Source organism: Notamacropus eugenii, chromosome 2 (genome assembly GCF_028372415.1).
Source record: "Notamacropus eugenii isolate mMacEug1 chromosome 2, mMacEug1.pri_v2, whole genome shotgun sequence".
NCBI classification, from domain to species: Eukaryota; Metazoa; Chordata; class Mammalia; order Diprotodontia; family Macropodidae; genus Notamacropus; species Notamacropus eugenii.
This window is the reverse complement of record NC_092873.1, coordinates 319,485,844-319,498,303: the sequence shown is the minus strand read 5'-3', so window position 1 is coordinate 319,498,303 and position 12,460 is coordinate 319,485,844. Positions and strand designations below refer to the sequence as shown.

The 12,460-nt window shown below is 44.5% G+C and overlaps 1 protein-coding gene across 1 annotated transcript; it reads right to left on the bottom strand.

Annotated features, from left to right (window-relative positions):
* Positions 1–1,334: 1,334 nt before the first annotated feature.
* Positions 1,335–6,610, bottom strand: SYNGR2 (synaptogyrin 2). The gene is made up of 5 exons (XM_072645172.1): positions 6,393–6,610; positions 5,613–5,773; positions 3,144–3,381; positions 2,822–2,961; positions 1,335–2,568 (listed from the first exon to the last, which is right to left on the bottom strand). Exons 1-5 carry the CDS (start codon positions 6,526–6,528, stop codon positions 2,371–2,373), a joined length of 873 nt encoding a protein of 290 aa, XP_072501273.1. The 5' UTR covers positions 6,529–6,610; the 3' UTR covers positions 1,335–2,370.
* Between the last annotated feature and the right edge of the window lie 5,850 nt (positions 6,611–12,460).

The window sequence follows — 12,460 nt, the reverse complement described above, 5'->3', positions numbered from 1 at the left end:
AAAAGTGAGTCAAAGGAAAAAAGTTGAAGTAGACTTAGCAAAATTTAGTAACTACTTATGTGGAAGAAGAATCAAAGAATGACATGTGGTGAACTAGAGTGATGGGAAAGAGTGGTAGCACTGAGAGAGAAGGCAGGAGTACATATGGGCAAGAACATACCAAGATATAGACAGGAGGCAAACTGAAGTCGGGAGCCAGAGCTTTGAAGCTAACCAATAGAGACTTTGGTCCAGGTACAGGTGAGAATTGACTTGAGGTGGGTAAAGCTGCCAAAGTGAACATGAGGAAAAGAACAAAGTTCTCATAAAGCAGAACTTACAGCACAAAGAATTTATAAACCCTTAAGTGACAGCCCTATGCCACAAAGGTGACAGAAAGCAAATGATCGGAAGCTTCAGGAGAGGCAAAGAATCCTTGGAACATCTAAGAAGCAGAAGTGAGCCAGGAGCTGTCACTGGGGCTCCTCCAATCTTTTAAAGGAATGAACTGCTGCTATGTAGTTCTATCACAGATTCCTCACTCCCCTCTAAATGTTCTGTGATCTACAAGTTTCCTTGCTATTCTTTGCACACAATATTCCATTCTCACAACTCTGGGTGTTTTCACTGGCTATTCCCTATGCCTAGAATGCTCTCCTTCCTCACCTCTGCCTCCTAATTCCCCTGGCTTTCTTCAAGTCTCAGTTAAAGCCTCACCTGAAAAAAGCCTTTTCAGTCCTCCTGAATTAATTAATTAATGCATTCCCTCTTGAAATCACCCTCAATTTATCCTACATACAATCTTGTTTATACAGTTATTTGCATATTGTGTTCTAGGCACAGGGACTGAGTTGTTTTGCCCTCTTTGAATCCCCATTACTCAGTGCCTGGCAAATGAAAGACTAAGGCTAGCAGACTGACACAGGCCCTCTTTCCCATTTACTGGGGCTCAACTGTAGTGAAGGAGAGTAACCTGGAGCACACAAAAAAAAATGCCACATTTATGAGTTGGACAATGCTGCTATATTTAAGATGCAGAAAACAAAGGGGAGGATGAGACCTCAGTCAGACAATCATGCAAACTGATTAAAGGAAGACTGCCAATTTTGCTTCTGGGACTAAAAAAGCTGTTGGATTTCCATCCCAATTTAAGTCAACAAATAGTAGGAATCCACCACCCCAAAACAACTACACCATAGAATACCTCCTTTCCCTTTCTACCAGTAATTTAAGACCATAACAGCAATGCCGATGGCAGGGGGGAGGGGGAGATAGGGGCTACAAAAGGAAATATATATATATACACACACACACACACACACACACACACACACACATATAAAAAACCACACATGTATCCATATATTTCTTTATTCCATCTCCAAACCAACTTAACAAAACGCAAAGTCTTCTGGATGTTCTTTTCTGATGGCTTTTTAATACATTCAGAATCATCCAGGGGCTGCAAGGTAGGCATGCCTTCTTGTTCTGCCTCACATTTCATATTTTAACAATGGCAGAATATTTACACAAAGCAGGGCCTTGCAGGTTAAGCAAAGCCACTCCCAGCTTCCAGGATTTCTGTAGGAAGGACTAGGCAGTATTGCCCCTGCTGTCACCAACCCTCAGGTAGACCCTGGTACTGGGTGTGCATTAGCAATTTCAGAATACAGGAGAACCAGCAGAAAGAATACAGCAGTAACCATAAGGGGTTCAAGGCTAGATGCCCTGGTGGTCCTCACTTTCTCCTTTGAGTGGGAAAGGGGCAGGGATGAAGAGAATAACCCCAGATAAAAGGGTTACAGACCTGAGAGCAAAGGAGTGTGTATGTGTTGGAGAGATCAAAGTGGGGAGCTCACTACACCTCAGAGCCCACCACCAGCAACAGTAGGGACAAGCATGAAGGCACACAAATACATCCTGCACACCCACACGCACAAGCACCACAGAATGTCTCAGCAGGACCTGAACGATCCCTGGCAGAGAACTCTAAGCAGCCACTGCCAGAACCACAGAAATCACCACAAGTTTTGCTCCCCTGGGATGAAGGGGAAGATATAAGGCACTGTAAGCAGCACTGTAGGGATTATCCCACTTCTATAGCTGTCTCAGGCAAAGGGAAAAGCAGTGAGAAAACACTTCTATCCAAAACTGTCTTTTAAAAATGCTCTGTCCAAAGGCAGATTCTTCAGTCCCTCCTGAAGGGAAGGAAGCAGTACCAAGTTATGTGGCAGGTTTGAAAAAGCATGGAGTACAAACAGGAGGAAGGGAATGGCATCGTGAAGGTGTCCAAATGCTCCCTCCCTTTCCTTTCCCCCAAGGTGAAGACTAAATCAACCCCATCCCTCCCTTTGCCCCCCACAGTGCTTTTGCATGCTGCTTTAACTCAACTTAGTAAACAGGAGGTGGTTGATAACCCTCAGTGGTCTCTGCATTCTGGGTGAAGGGTGGTTGTTGGTAATTGTCTCCAGCAACTCCTGGGTAGGAGGCATAGGGGGCAGCAGGATCAGGCGTAGGGTCAATGTAGTTCTGGATGAAGTCATCTACCCCAGCTTTGTATCTCTGGTAGGCAAGGGAAGCCAGCAAGCCCTAAGGAAAGAGTGACTTGTCAGGGTTTGGGTGGATGGAAAAGCTTGATGAAGGGAAGGTAGAAGAGACAGGATACCTACCTCCCCTGTTGCTGTTTCCCGGGCACCCCTCCCCTAATCTTCCCACATTAGGAATGAGGAAAGGTTTAGGTTGGAAATCTGAGTAAAGAACCCTGTCCCCAACCCTCCCTTTGCCAAAACCCACACCTCTGGCATCACCCACCATAGGACCATGGTCCCAGACCCCCACATACCCAGGAGAAGATGGAGAAGAAGCTGAAGGAGATTGCTGCCCGAGCCGAGTCAGCCCCCACCAACACATCACTGGACTTGGTGGCTGCCCACTGGTTGGTGAGAAAACAAAATCCAACAAACCAGAGGAAGGTCCAGAACGCTGGAGAGAAAATAGGACGTGGAAGAGCCAGTTCCCGGTAACAGTCACCCACCCCCTCAAGTCAAAAACTGGGAATTACCAAGGAACATAAGTGGATCATTCCCCATCCCTATCCCTAGAGCCACTGGGCTAAAGAGGGAGAAGATGTGGATCCCTTCCCCAAAAGCCCACGGGAAAGTTACCTGAAAAGATCATGTCACCAATGACCAAGTACTTGCGGTCAGTGGCATTGCTAATCTGGGGAAAATAGACATCAACCACGAAGAAGAAGACAGAAGCCAGGAAGGCAAGCACCCCGATGGCTGTGCCATATCGGCAGGCATCCTCATTTTGGTTAAAGACACAGTGGAGCTCAGATGAATGGAGTGAATTAACGTAGCCTTCACCAATGATGCAGGAGAACACGATCACAGCAAATAACTAATGAAGAGACGGAGTGTCTGATGAGGCTGGGGAAGCCACACTGACACCCTAGGATGATGCTCCCCATAATCTATACACCCAGAATTTGAAAGAAGTTGGGACCTGGGAAAGGTTGATGTGAACCCAGATGATATTCCTGGCTGGTGCCTCTTTCGCTTACTGAATATCTTATTTTGTGTTGTTTTATTTTATTTCATGACTCCCAAGCATGATCTCAGAATGTGATTACTTCCTGGTTTTAATGGGGAAGAGGGGAGAGGCCAACTGTTACTTATGGCCAGCTTGTCTTTTCAGCCCTAGTTCATGTTATTGTCCTGAACACACATCTGCATTCCAACTAAACTGGACAACTAGCTGTTCTCTGAACTTCACATTTGGCTAGGCCATCCCCTGGCCTGGAATATTTTCCAACTCCGCATCTCTGCCTTTCAGAATATTTCTTTACCTTCAAGTCACCATCTCTGCCACCTTCCCAGTCTCCTGCTGAAAGTTTTCTGCCTCTCCTTTGTCCCAGCACTCTCTATCTTGTATTGTACTTATATGTATACATGGCATTCCCCTGTCTCTATCCTGTCTTATCCCACCCCTAGAACAGAATACTATTCCTTGAGGTCAGGGACTATGTATCCCCATTGCTTAATAAATGTCCATTAATGAACACCATACTCAAGTAAAAGCTAAAATTCTGACACAGATCAATGGAACATATGCCTGGGAATAATTCTTCCAGAGAGAAGAGCTGAGTGGCTTAGGCCTCTGAATATTCTAGTCAGTGATCTTGTGCCCAAGATAGAGATTGTCCTGCCTAGCTTTCAAAGGCTGTTCTACTCTTGTTTACCCTAACTTTAAGCACTGATATAAATGTTGTCACCAAATAAAAGGGCATTAATACAACACAGCCACACGATTCATTGTGGTCAGCTTTCCAGTGAAGGTTAATTACCATACTAATAACTATTCATGCCAGCTTGGGGGGTGGGGGGTGGGTAAAGAGGGATGGCAGTGAAGAAGTTGGTTGAGACAGTTGAGAAATCAGCCAGAAGCTTGTAAGCCTTAGGCCAAATATTCTCCAAGTCTATCTATGGGCCCTAGATCTGTCTATCCGGTTCATGATTTCACAAAAGGAGCTAACTAAGATCGAATCTAAATATCAGGGTCCCAAAGGAAAGGCTACTTCAGAGTAAATCTATTATAGGCTAGGAAATCCCCTACCACTAGCACACCTTGCCCTAGATGAAGGGGCTGATCTAAAACAAAGTTGCCTCAGGGACTAATCTTAAAAAGAGTAGCCCCTTCACAACCCTCCAATCATAAGGGCATTCTCATTTTCAGTAGAAGCCATCAACTTGCAGTCAAATCATGTTCTAATCTTCAAGCTAAAAAAAGAACCTATAGATCTGTGGGAGGAGGGAAAGAAATAAAGAGAAACAGTGTGCCCCAGTCCCTCATCCCCTGGCACTACCAAGCCAATACATCACCTTCCCCTAAAGCAGAGCAGGGCAAACTGTGCTCCCATAGGAGAGGAGCTTCAGCAAGTGATATACACTAAGCAGTGCCGGGGTGCCAGTCAGTGTCAGCAGGCATTGTCCAAGCATCGAGGATGCCCTCTCCTCACCCTGATCCCAAGGAATTCATTTCAAGTACTGGTCACACTGTCCTCCCCAGTGAACCCAGGGCTTTCTCAACATTGCGGGGCAGATTCTTCCATAGCCCGTTATATCTGATGCAAGTAGCAATAGATTCAGATACGGCCGGGCCGAACTCACAAGGCCCGAGCCCCTACAAACCTGGCCCAACCTGTTCCACACAAGCCAACCTCCCTGGGGCGGGGAAGGGCCGCTCTTTTTCAGGCCACACTTCCCTTCTCATTCCTACTTTTTCTCTCAGTCCCCTACTCATCAATCCCCAAGCCCGGAGTGTCATAGGGCAGCCAGCCTGCCACCTGCCCCACAGTTTCGCCCAGGCCCCTCCCACCGCCAGCAGGGCGGCCGGGGCCTGCCTCGGTGCCGCCGAACACCTGCCCGGCTGCTGGGCCACCCGGTTATGCCAGGCCCGGACGAGGGAGTGGGGTGGAGGGAGGGCTGGGAGGCGGCGGCCCGACGGGTGGGCAGGGCAGGCAGGGTCCGGGGGCCTGGCGCTAAGAGGAAGCGAGGGCACCCCCGCCTGCCACCTGCTGTCCGCCGGAAGGTCCCAGAGGGCCTGGGTCCCTCGGGGCTCGGGGCGCTCACCGTGCACACGGCCCGAACGATGACCTGCGGCTGCTGCAGGAATCGCCGCAGGTCGAAGCTGCCGCCGGCCTTGGCCGCCCCGTAGGCCCCGCTGTCCATTTTGACGTTGACGTCGTCCCCTTCGCCACCGCCCGTGGAACGCGGACTACAGACTCCCGGCACTGAGGGTGACACGGGGAGCTCCATGCCCCGCCCCCCACGCGCCGGGGGCGGGACTCGCTCCCTGTCCCGGGAGCCCTCGACCAATGGGCGCAAGGCCCGGGGCCCACGAGCCACCTGCCTGAGAGAGGAGGCGGGGCCGAGGGCGGGGACAAGTCGTTTCCCTCCTCTCCACCCCGCACTCCCCACCCCCACGGCTTCCCAAGGTCAGCCCCCGGCCGGCCTAACCATTCCACCAACGCCGACTCGCTGGCTTTCCCGATGAGCCCCCACCCACAAGGAAGTCCCCTTTCTCAGCCAGCCCCCACCCCCGCCCCGGATCAGGATCTCCTAGAGGAAGGGACCCTCCAAAACAGGCTGGCGTAAACTAGTCCTGCGCTCGAAGACCTAGGGAGAGCAAGTTCCCTAACTCCCAAAGCAGCCCGTTTCTCCTGGTCCGACCAGAATGTGCCACTTTGTGATCGCCACCTGGGGGTTGCGAAGTGACCCAATCGAAACCCTCTTGGACGAGATAGCCTTTCAAATACTCCCCGGCGGCCCTGCCCCGCCAGCCCTCCGCTCCAGGCTTAACCACCCCTCCCCCCGCTCCTCGTCCCTTGCACTGATCCTCACGTGACTCACCCCAAACTACTTCACTCTGGTCAGTTTCCTCCGCGCAGTCTCCTCTATTCACCCCCGCGCTGTTGTCCCTAAAATGCGGCAGCCGGAGCCGAGCGCAGCCCTCCCGGGCGGTCCGGCCCTCGGCCCGAGGTTTCATGGCATGTGTGGCCCCCTCTGGATCTCGGAGCCTTCCTCGGAGGAGCCGCAGCCTAACCAAGCCTCCCCCCTGCTTGGTGGACCCGAAACTGAAAGTTTAAGGACAACCTCGAGAGCTTTTTTTTGGTATCTGCGTAAGAAGGGTCCGGGATTTGGCTAAACCGGTATTGGAAACCAGGATCCAGGCCCTGGACGTTGTTTGGCTTTGGTGCTTTCCCACTTCTTCTGCTCCCCTGTTTATTAAGAAGAAAGAGGTTTGGATGGGGAACAGTCTGGTGGTTATTAGATCAATGACCTGTATGTGGTTTGTAAGTCCAGCCTGGAGACCTGAAGCATGACTTGTGGGTCAGAGGCATGAGCTGTGCCCTGCGCCATTCTTGTGCCTGCCCGTCTGTACAGCCCTCTAGGCACGTACGTGCTCCCTGTACCTGCGCCTCCCCATCAAGGTGGACGGCTGTCCACTGTGAGAAGGTGTGCCCCAGATTTGGTGGGAGATTTTTTTACATTTTTTTTATTACGCATTTCTTTAAATTCCTTTGCTTTGAATTAATTATGCCCCCTGGTGATTAAATGTAAGTATACAGGCAGAAGCTTCTGAGTTACGTACACCCAGACCCACAGAGTACGCCAAGACTGGGGTTAGCTGCCTCTAGCTCTGAGGGATTCTCCCTCTTAGGGGATGACCCCTGCCATGGGGTACAGGCTCTGGGAACCCTCTTGAACTCTCCTGGAATTTTCACCCTTGATTTGGCTTTTCAGGGCCAAACCCATTACCCATAACCTAACCTAGCCCCCCATTTTTGGTTACCTCCAGATTGCCTCAGACTATTTCCCATCCTTGATCCTATCAAAATGTCTATGCCCAAATCTGTTACTCTTAAACTAGCCTAGGCTCCATTATCTGTTCCCATTTAGACCCTTCCTAAACCCTTCCTCTTGATACCCCAGACTACTTTGGCCAACCCTAGGTCCCTCCACAATCTTTCTGTATGTAAGAACCATCTTTCCTCCGTGAAGACACTCAGATTCAATCTAGCTCAGATTCTATCTGGCCTACTTGTCAATATCAAGTGTCACAAATGCTCAGATTCCTCTTAAGGAATTTTAATTCTCCCAATATTGCGGATCTTAAACTGCTTTTCTTTGGCTGAAGGAAGGCTTGAGTCGAATTCATTCAGACAGGACACAGCGTGTCGGTATTTTGGGATCCCAAGAACACTAGACCTCAACACCCCCCATACGTACACACACATAACACTTTAAATAAATTCCTATTAAATTTCATCTTTTGGGGGATTCTTCAAGCTTCCAGTTGCTTGGGGCTCTGGAGCTGCCACAGGTACTTCTGACTTCCAGCTTCTGGTGGGAAGATGGAGGAGGCCAACTCCACTTTAGGTTGCTGAAAGACATGAGGGGAGCTGGTAGTCTCCATGGGGCAGGAAGGAGAGTGAGTGAAAAAAGGTACATGAAGGAATCAGGAATTAGTCAAGTCTTTGGATCACTTTGAATCCATGTCATACATCACTGTTTATTGTCCTTCCAAGAGGACCAAAATAACATCATTATATTAAAGTCAAATTACAGTTCATCAGAGTATGATTGATCAGACCACTACAAGCTCAAAATACTTTGCCACGAGTCAGGCACAAATAGTCCATGTGCACATTTTTGAGTGGGTTCTCTCAATTTTTGCATCTCGTTTCTTTTGAACTATTTCAATTCTGCTTTGCTCATCCCGCACAGCCCCATCTCTGATGAGCCAGTATCTCCCAAGTCACAAAATCAATTCCAAAGTTCTTAAGAGAGACTTTGAGAGTGTCCTCATATCACTTCTTCTGACTACCATGTGAGCACTTGCCCTGTGTGAATTATCCACAAAAGTCTTTTAGGCAAGTATATGGTTGGCATTCAAACACTGTGGCCAGCACATTGTAGTTTCACCCTCTGAAATAGAGTTTGAATGCTTGGCCGAAGGAACTCAGTGTCTGGTATCTTATACTGCCAGGTGATCTTCAGGATCTTCCTAACATAACGCAAATGGGAGCGATTCAATTTCCACTGGTATACTGTTCACATTTCATAGGGATGCAACAACAAGGCCATATGTCACTAGAGAGCAAGAAGAGGGATAGACTAAACAAACGCTTTTAGATATTAGTCTAGTGTCCTTGTCAAGGATACTTGTAAAGAAAAGAAATGAAATGATGGAAAATGCTATCCACATGCAGAGAAAGAACTATGGAGTCTGAATGCATATTGAAGCATACAATTTTCTCTTTTTTGTTGTTTTTTTTCATTTCTCATGCTTTTTCCCTTTTGTTCTGATTCTTCTTTCACAACATGACTAATGTGGAAATATGTTTAATATGATTGTACATGTATAGCCTATATCAGATTGCATGCATCTTAGGAAGGGGGAAGAAGAAGAGGGGGCAGAATTTAGAACTCAAAATCTTATACAAGTGAATTTGAAAACTAAAAATTAATTATCTAATTTTTCTTAAAAAAGAAAAGAAATTAAGTTAATCTGGCGTGACTTGTTCATGAGGAAGCCATGGTGGCTCTTTGTGATCACCAGACCTTTTTTTTAAGATGTTCACTAATCAACTTATTAATAATGTAGTTCTTATTAGTAAAACATTCTAGAATTTTGCCAAGAAAAAGAAGTCAAGTCTATTGTCCTAGAGTCAGCAGTATCCATTTTCTTACCTTTTTTTCGAAATTAAGACAAGATTAATTTCTTTCCAATCTTTACATAACTCTCTCATTCTTTTTTTTTAAATTGGTGTTTCCTTTAAATTTTTTTATCATGAACTTAACATACAACAAATAAAATGAATATCTTTATATGTAATGCAAGCACATAAAAGAGGATCATATATGAAACTGCAAAGCTATCTACAACTTGTTTTTCCTTTTAAACACATGATAAATTACTCAACATGTAAGCGTTAAAGCTGCCCTGCTTGTCTATTTCCTTCTGGCCTTCTATCTGTTTTGTGATGACTCTTTTTTTTTCATTTCCTCTTTCTTTTTCTTCAGTAATCTCCCTTTTTCTCTCACAAAATTGAAAAGTAACCCTTTTTAATAAACATACGTAATTGAGCAAAATGTATTCCTATATTCACTATGTCTGAAAATGTATGATTCATTCTTTATCTTGAGTCCATCCCCTCTCTTGTCAGGAGGTAAGCAATATGCATCCTTATAAGTCTTCTGAAATCAAGGTTAGTAATTGCATTGATCAGTCTTAAATCCTTCAAAGTCGTTTTTCTTTACATTGTTGTTACTGCATAAATAATCTTCCTGGTTCTGTTCATTTCACTCTGCCTCAGTTCATACAGATCTTCTCAGTTCTCTTTGAAACATCACTTATTCCATTTCATTATTATACCATATTCTTTCAGTCATTCCCCAATTTATGGGAACCCCCTAAGTTTCTCATTCTTTGCCACTACAAAAAAGAGCTGCTATAAATATTGTTTGTACTTATTGGGACTTTCCCTCTTTTTTTTTTTTTAAATTGTTTTGGGGTAGAGGCTTAGTAGTAGTATTACTAGTTCAAAAGGAATCTACAGTTTAGTCATTTTGAGGGCATAGTTCAAAGCTATCTTCTAGAACAGCAAAAGCCACCTACAGCTTCATCAAAAGGACATTAATGCGCGGGCTTGCCTGTAGACCTTCCAACAATTATCATTTTAGTCTTTTGTTAACTTTACCAATCTGATGGGTTTAAGGTGAAACTTCAGAGATATTTTAATTTTTATTTCTCTAATTACTGCTAACATGAAGCCTTTTTAATATGTTTATTGATAGCTTTCATTTCTTCTTTAGAAAACTAGCTATAGGTGACTTCTCTGCTGGGCTACTAAGATTTCCTCCTTTCTCCTTGCCCTTCTCCCTCCTCTCACCATTATGTTTCCTTTTTAACCCATATCTCACTCACCAAACCCTCATTTTTCAGATAATAAAACTTAAAACCAAAGAATTTAAATTACTTGGTCCAAGTCACATAGAGTATGGGATGAACGTAGCTATAGGACAACTACTACAGGATTTTCAGGTTAACAAGGCAGGCACCATAAAAGCAGAGGGAAGACACTATCAAGGAAAAACAGTAATAAAAGCTAGTATTCATATAATATTTTAAAGTTTGCAAAGCGTGTTTAAAAATATTATCTCATTTTCTCTCAACAACTCTGGGAGGCAGGTACTCTTATAATTCTGATTTTACACTGTCTCAAGAAATTGAGATGGACATGCTAAATGACTTGCCCAAGATTATTCAGTAAGTCTATAAGGTAGGATTTGAACTCAGGGCCCCCAGGATCCAGAGTCCAATGCTTCATCTATGTGCCACCTCACTGCTCAGTACATTACAAATAAAGTCAGAATGTTGTTTCAAAAAAACAAAAACCTCACAGATTCAGAACTGATTAAGCAGTGTATAGATAAATACATGGACTTCAAATGCAGGAGAAGAAAACTCAGGAAACTTTTCAGATCACTGTATAAGAAGTCTTATGATGAATTTTCATAATCCAGGAAGTGGTTTTTCAAATAGAACCTGAACATAAATGAGATGAAAAATCGTTTCTCCTTGGTTTTTGGCAGAGAGAGAAAGGGCAGTATTCTGCCTTCAAAAAATGCAAGGTTTTTGTCCCTGACATTGGTGCTCTTGAATTTTCAGGCTCCTGTATCAGTGCTGAAGAGAGGCAGGTTAGAACCCCCAGTAATCACAATCTTAATTATCTTGTTATTAAGGAACATCTTTGAAGATCTGACCACAGCAGGAATTCAGTTGGAGGCAGGGGTACATAAGTAAATATTTAACAACCAGCTCTCTGGGGAGGAAAATGCTCAACCCACTTTAAAGTTTTATCTGTACTATTAACATTTTCTCCATCATGTTCTTAAGTCTGGATAATTCACATAGCAATAAATCAAGGCCTGATTTGTGGCTTTTGTCCTATTTCCATGGTATAAATGTTCACACTGATCATTTATTAATTAGCTTTCCGGAGTCAGGTACAAACTGGCTCCTCCGGTTGGAGGGCAGATGATCTGTAAAACTTCTTGGGTAAATACTATAGCCATGCACATATAAGGGGCTACAACTTCTCCTGGAAAAAACTATGCCAACCTCAGATTTTTAAATTTCTTGGGGCTTTATTTTGTTTTATGTTTAAATCTATTTAAAATAAGTTGTGGTCTAAAATATTTAAAATAGTTTGCAGTTTAGTATTTTACTAATGTGTCCTTTTGCTCCTCTTACCTTCTAGATAAACTTCCCATTAATATTCAAGCAGGCCATTTTCTCTTACTTTTTTCTCTTCTTTTTCAAGACACAGGCAGAATAACTGTCACAATGTTTAATCTAATCCTATTACCCACTTGCCTTCTATAAGAAGATATCATGGTTTCTCAGGGAAACTTTTGGGAAAAGGGAAGTGTCCCAAATTCATGTCAATGTGTATACAATGTAAACTAATTCTAAACCCCATAATTTATAATTCTGTCCTCAATGTCTCATTGCAAACTCTTTCTACATTCAGAAAAAGCAATCATTTCTATTTGAAAACAAAACTGGAATTTCATAGGCAGAAAAATACATTTTATAAATTTAAAAGTAGGCAGATTTTTAAATTATATACAGAGAAGGGAAGAAATCTGGATCAAAAGGGAAAGGGATTTTGTGTGTGATAAACTACGGAAAAACACCACTGAAAGTCACTGTATATATTGATAACATTTAATATCATTTTTGGACTTTTAATAAGGGCCAAAGCCTGAACTAATCAATCCGACTGCTTTGGTTCATTCTAAAAATGCCCTTTCCTGAGTCAGCAGCTTCAAAGGCCTGTTTATGACAGGATACCTACAATCAGAGTGATTTTTTTCTTCTTATCTTGATATGCAGAGACAGAGGAAGC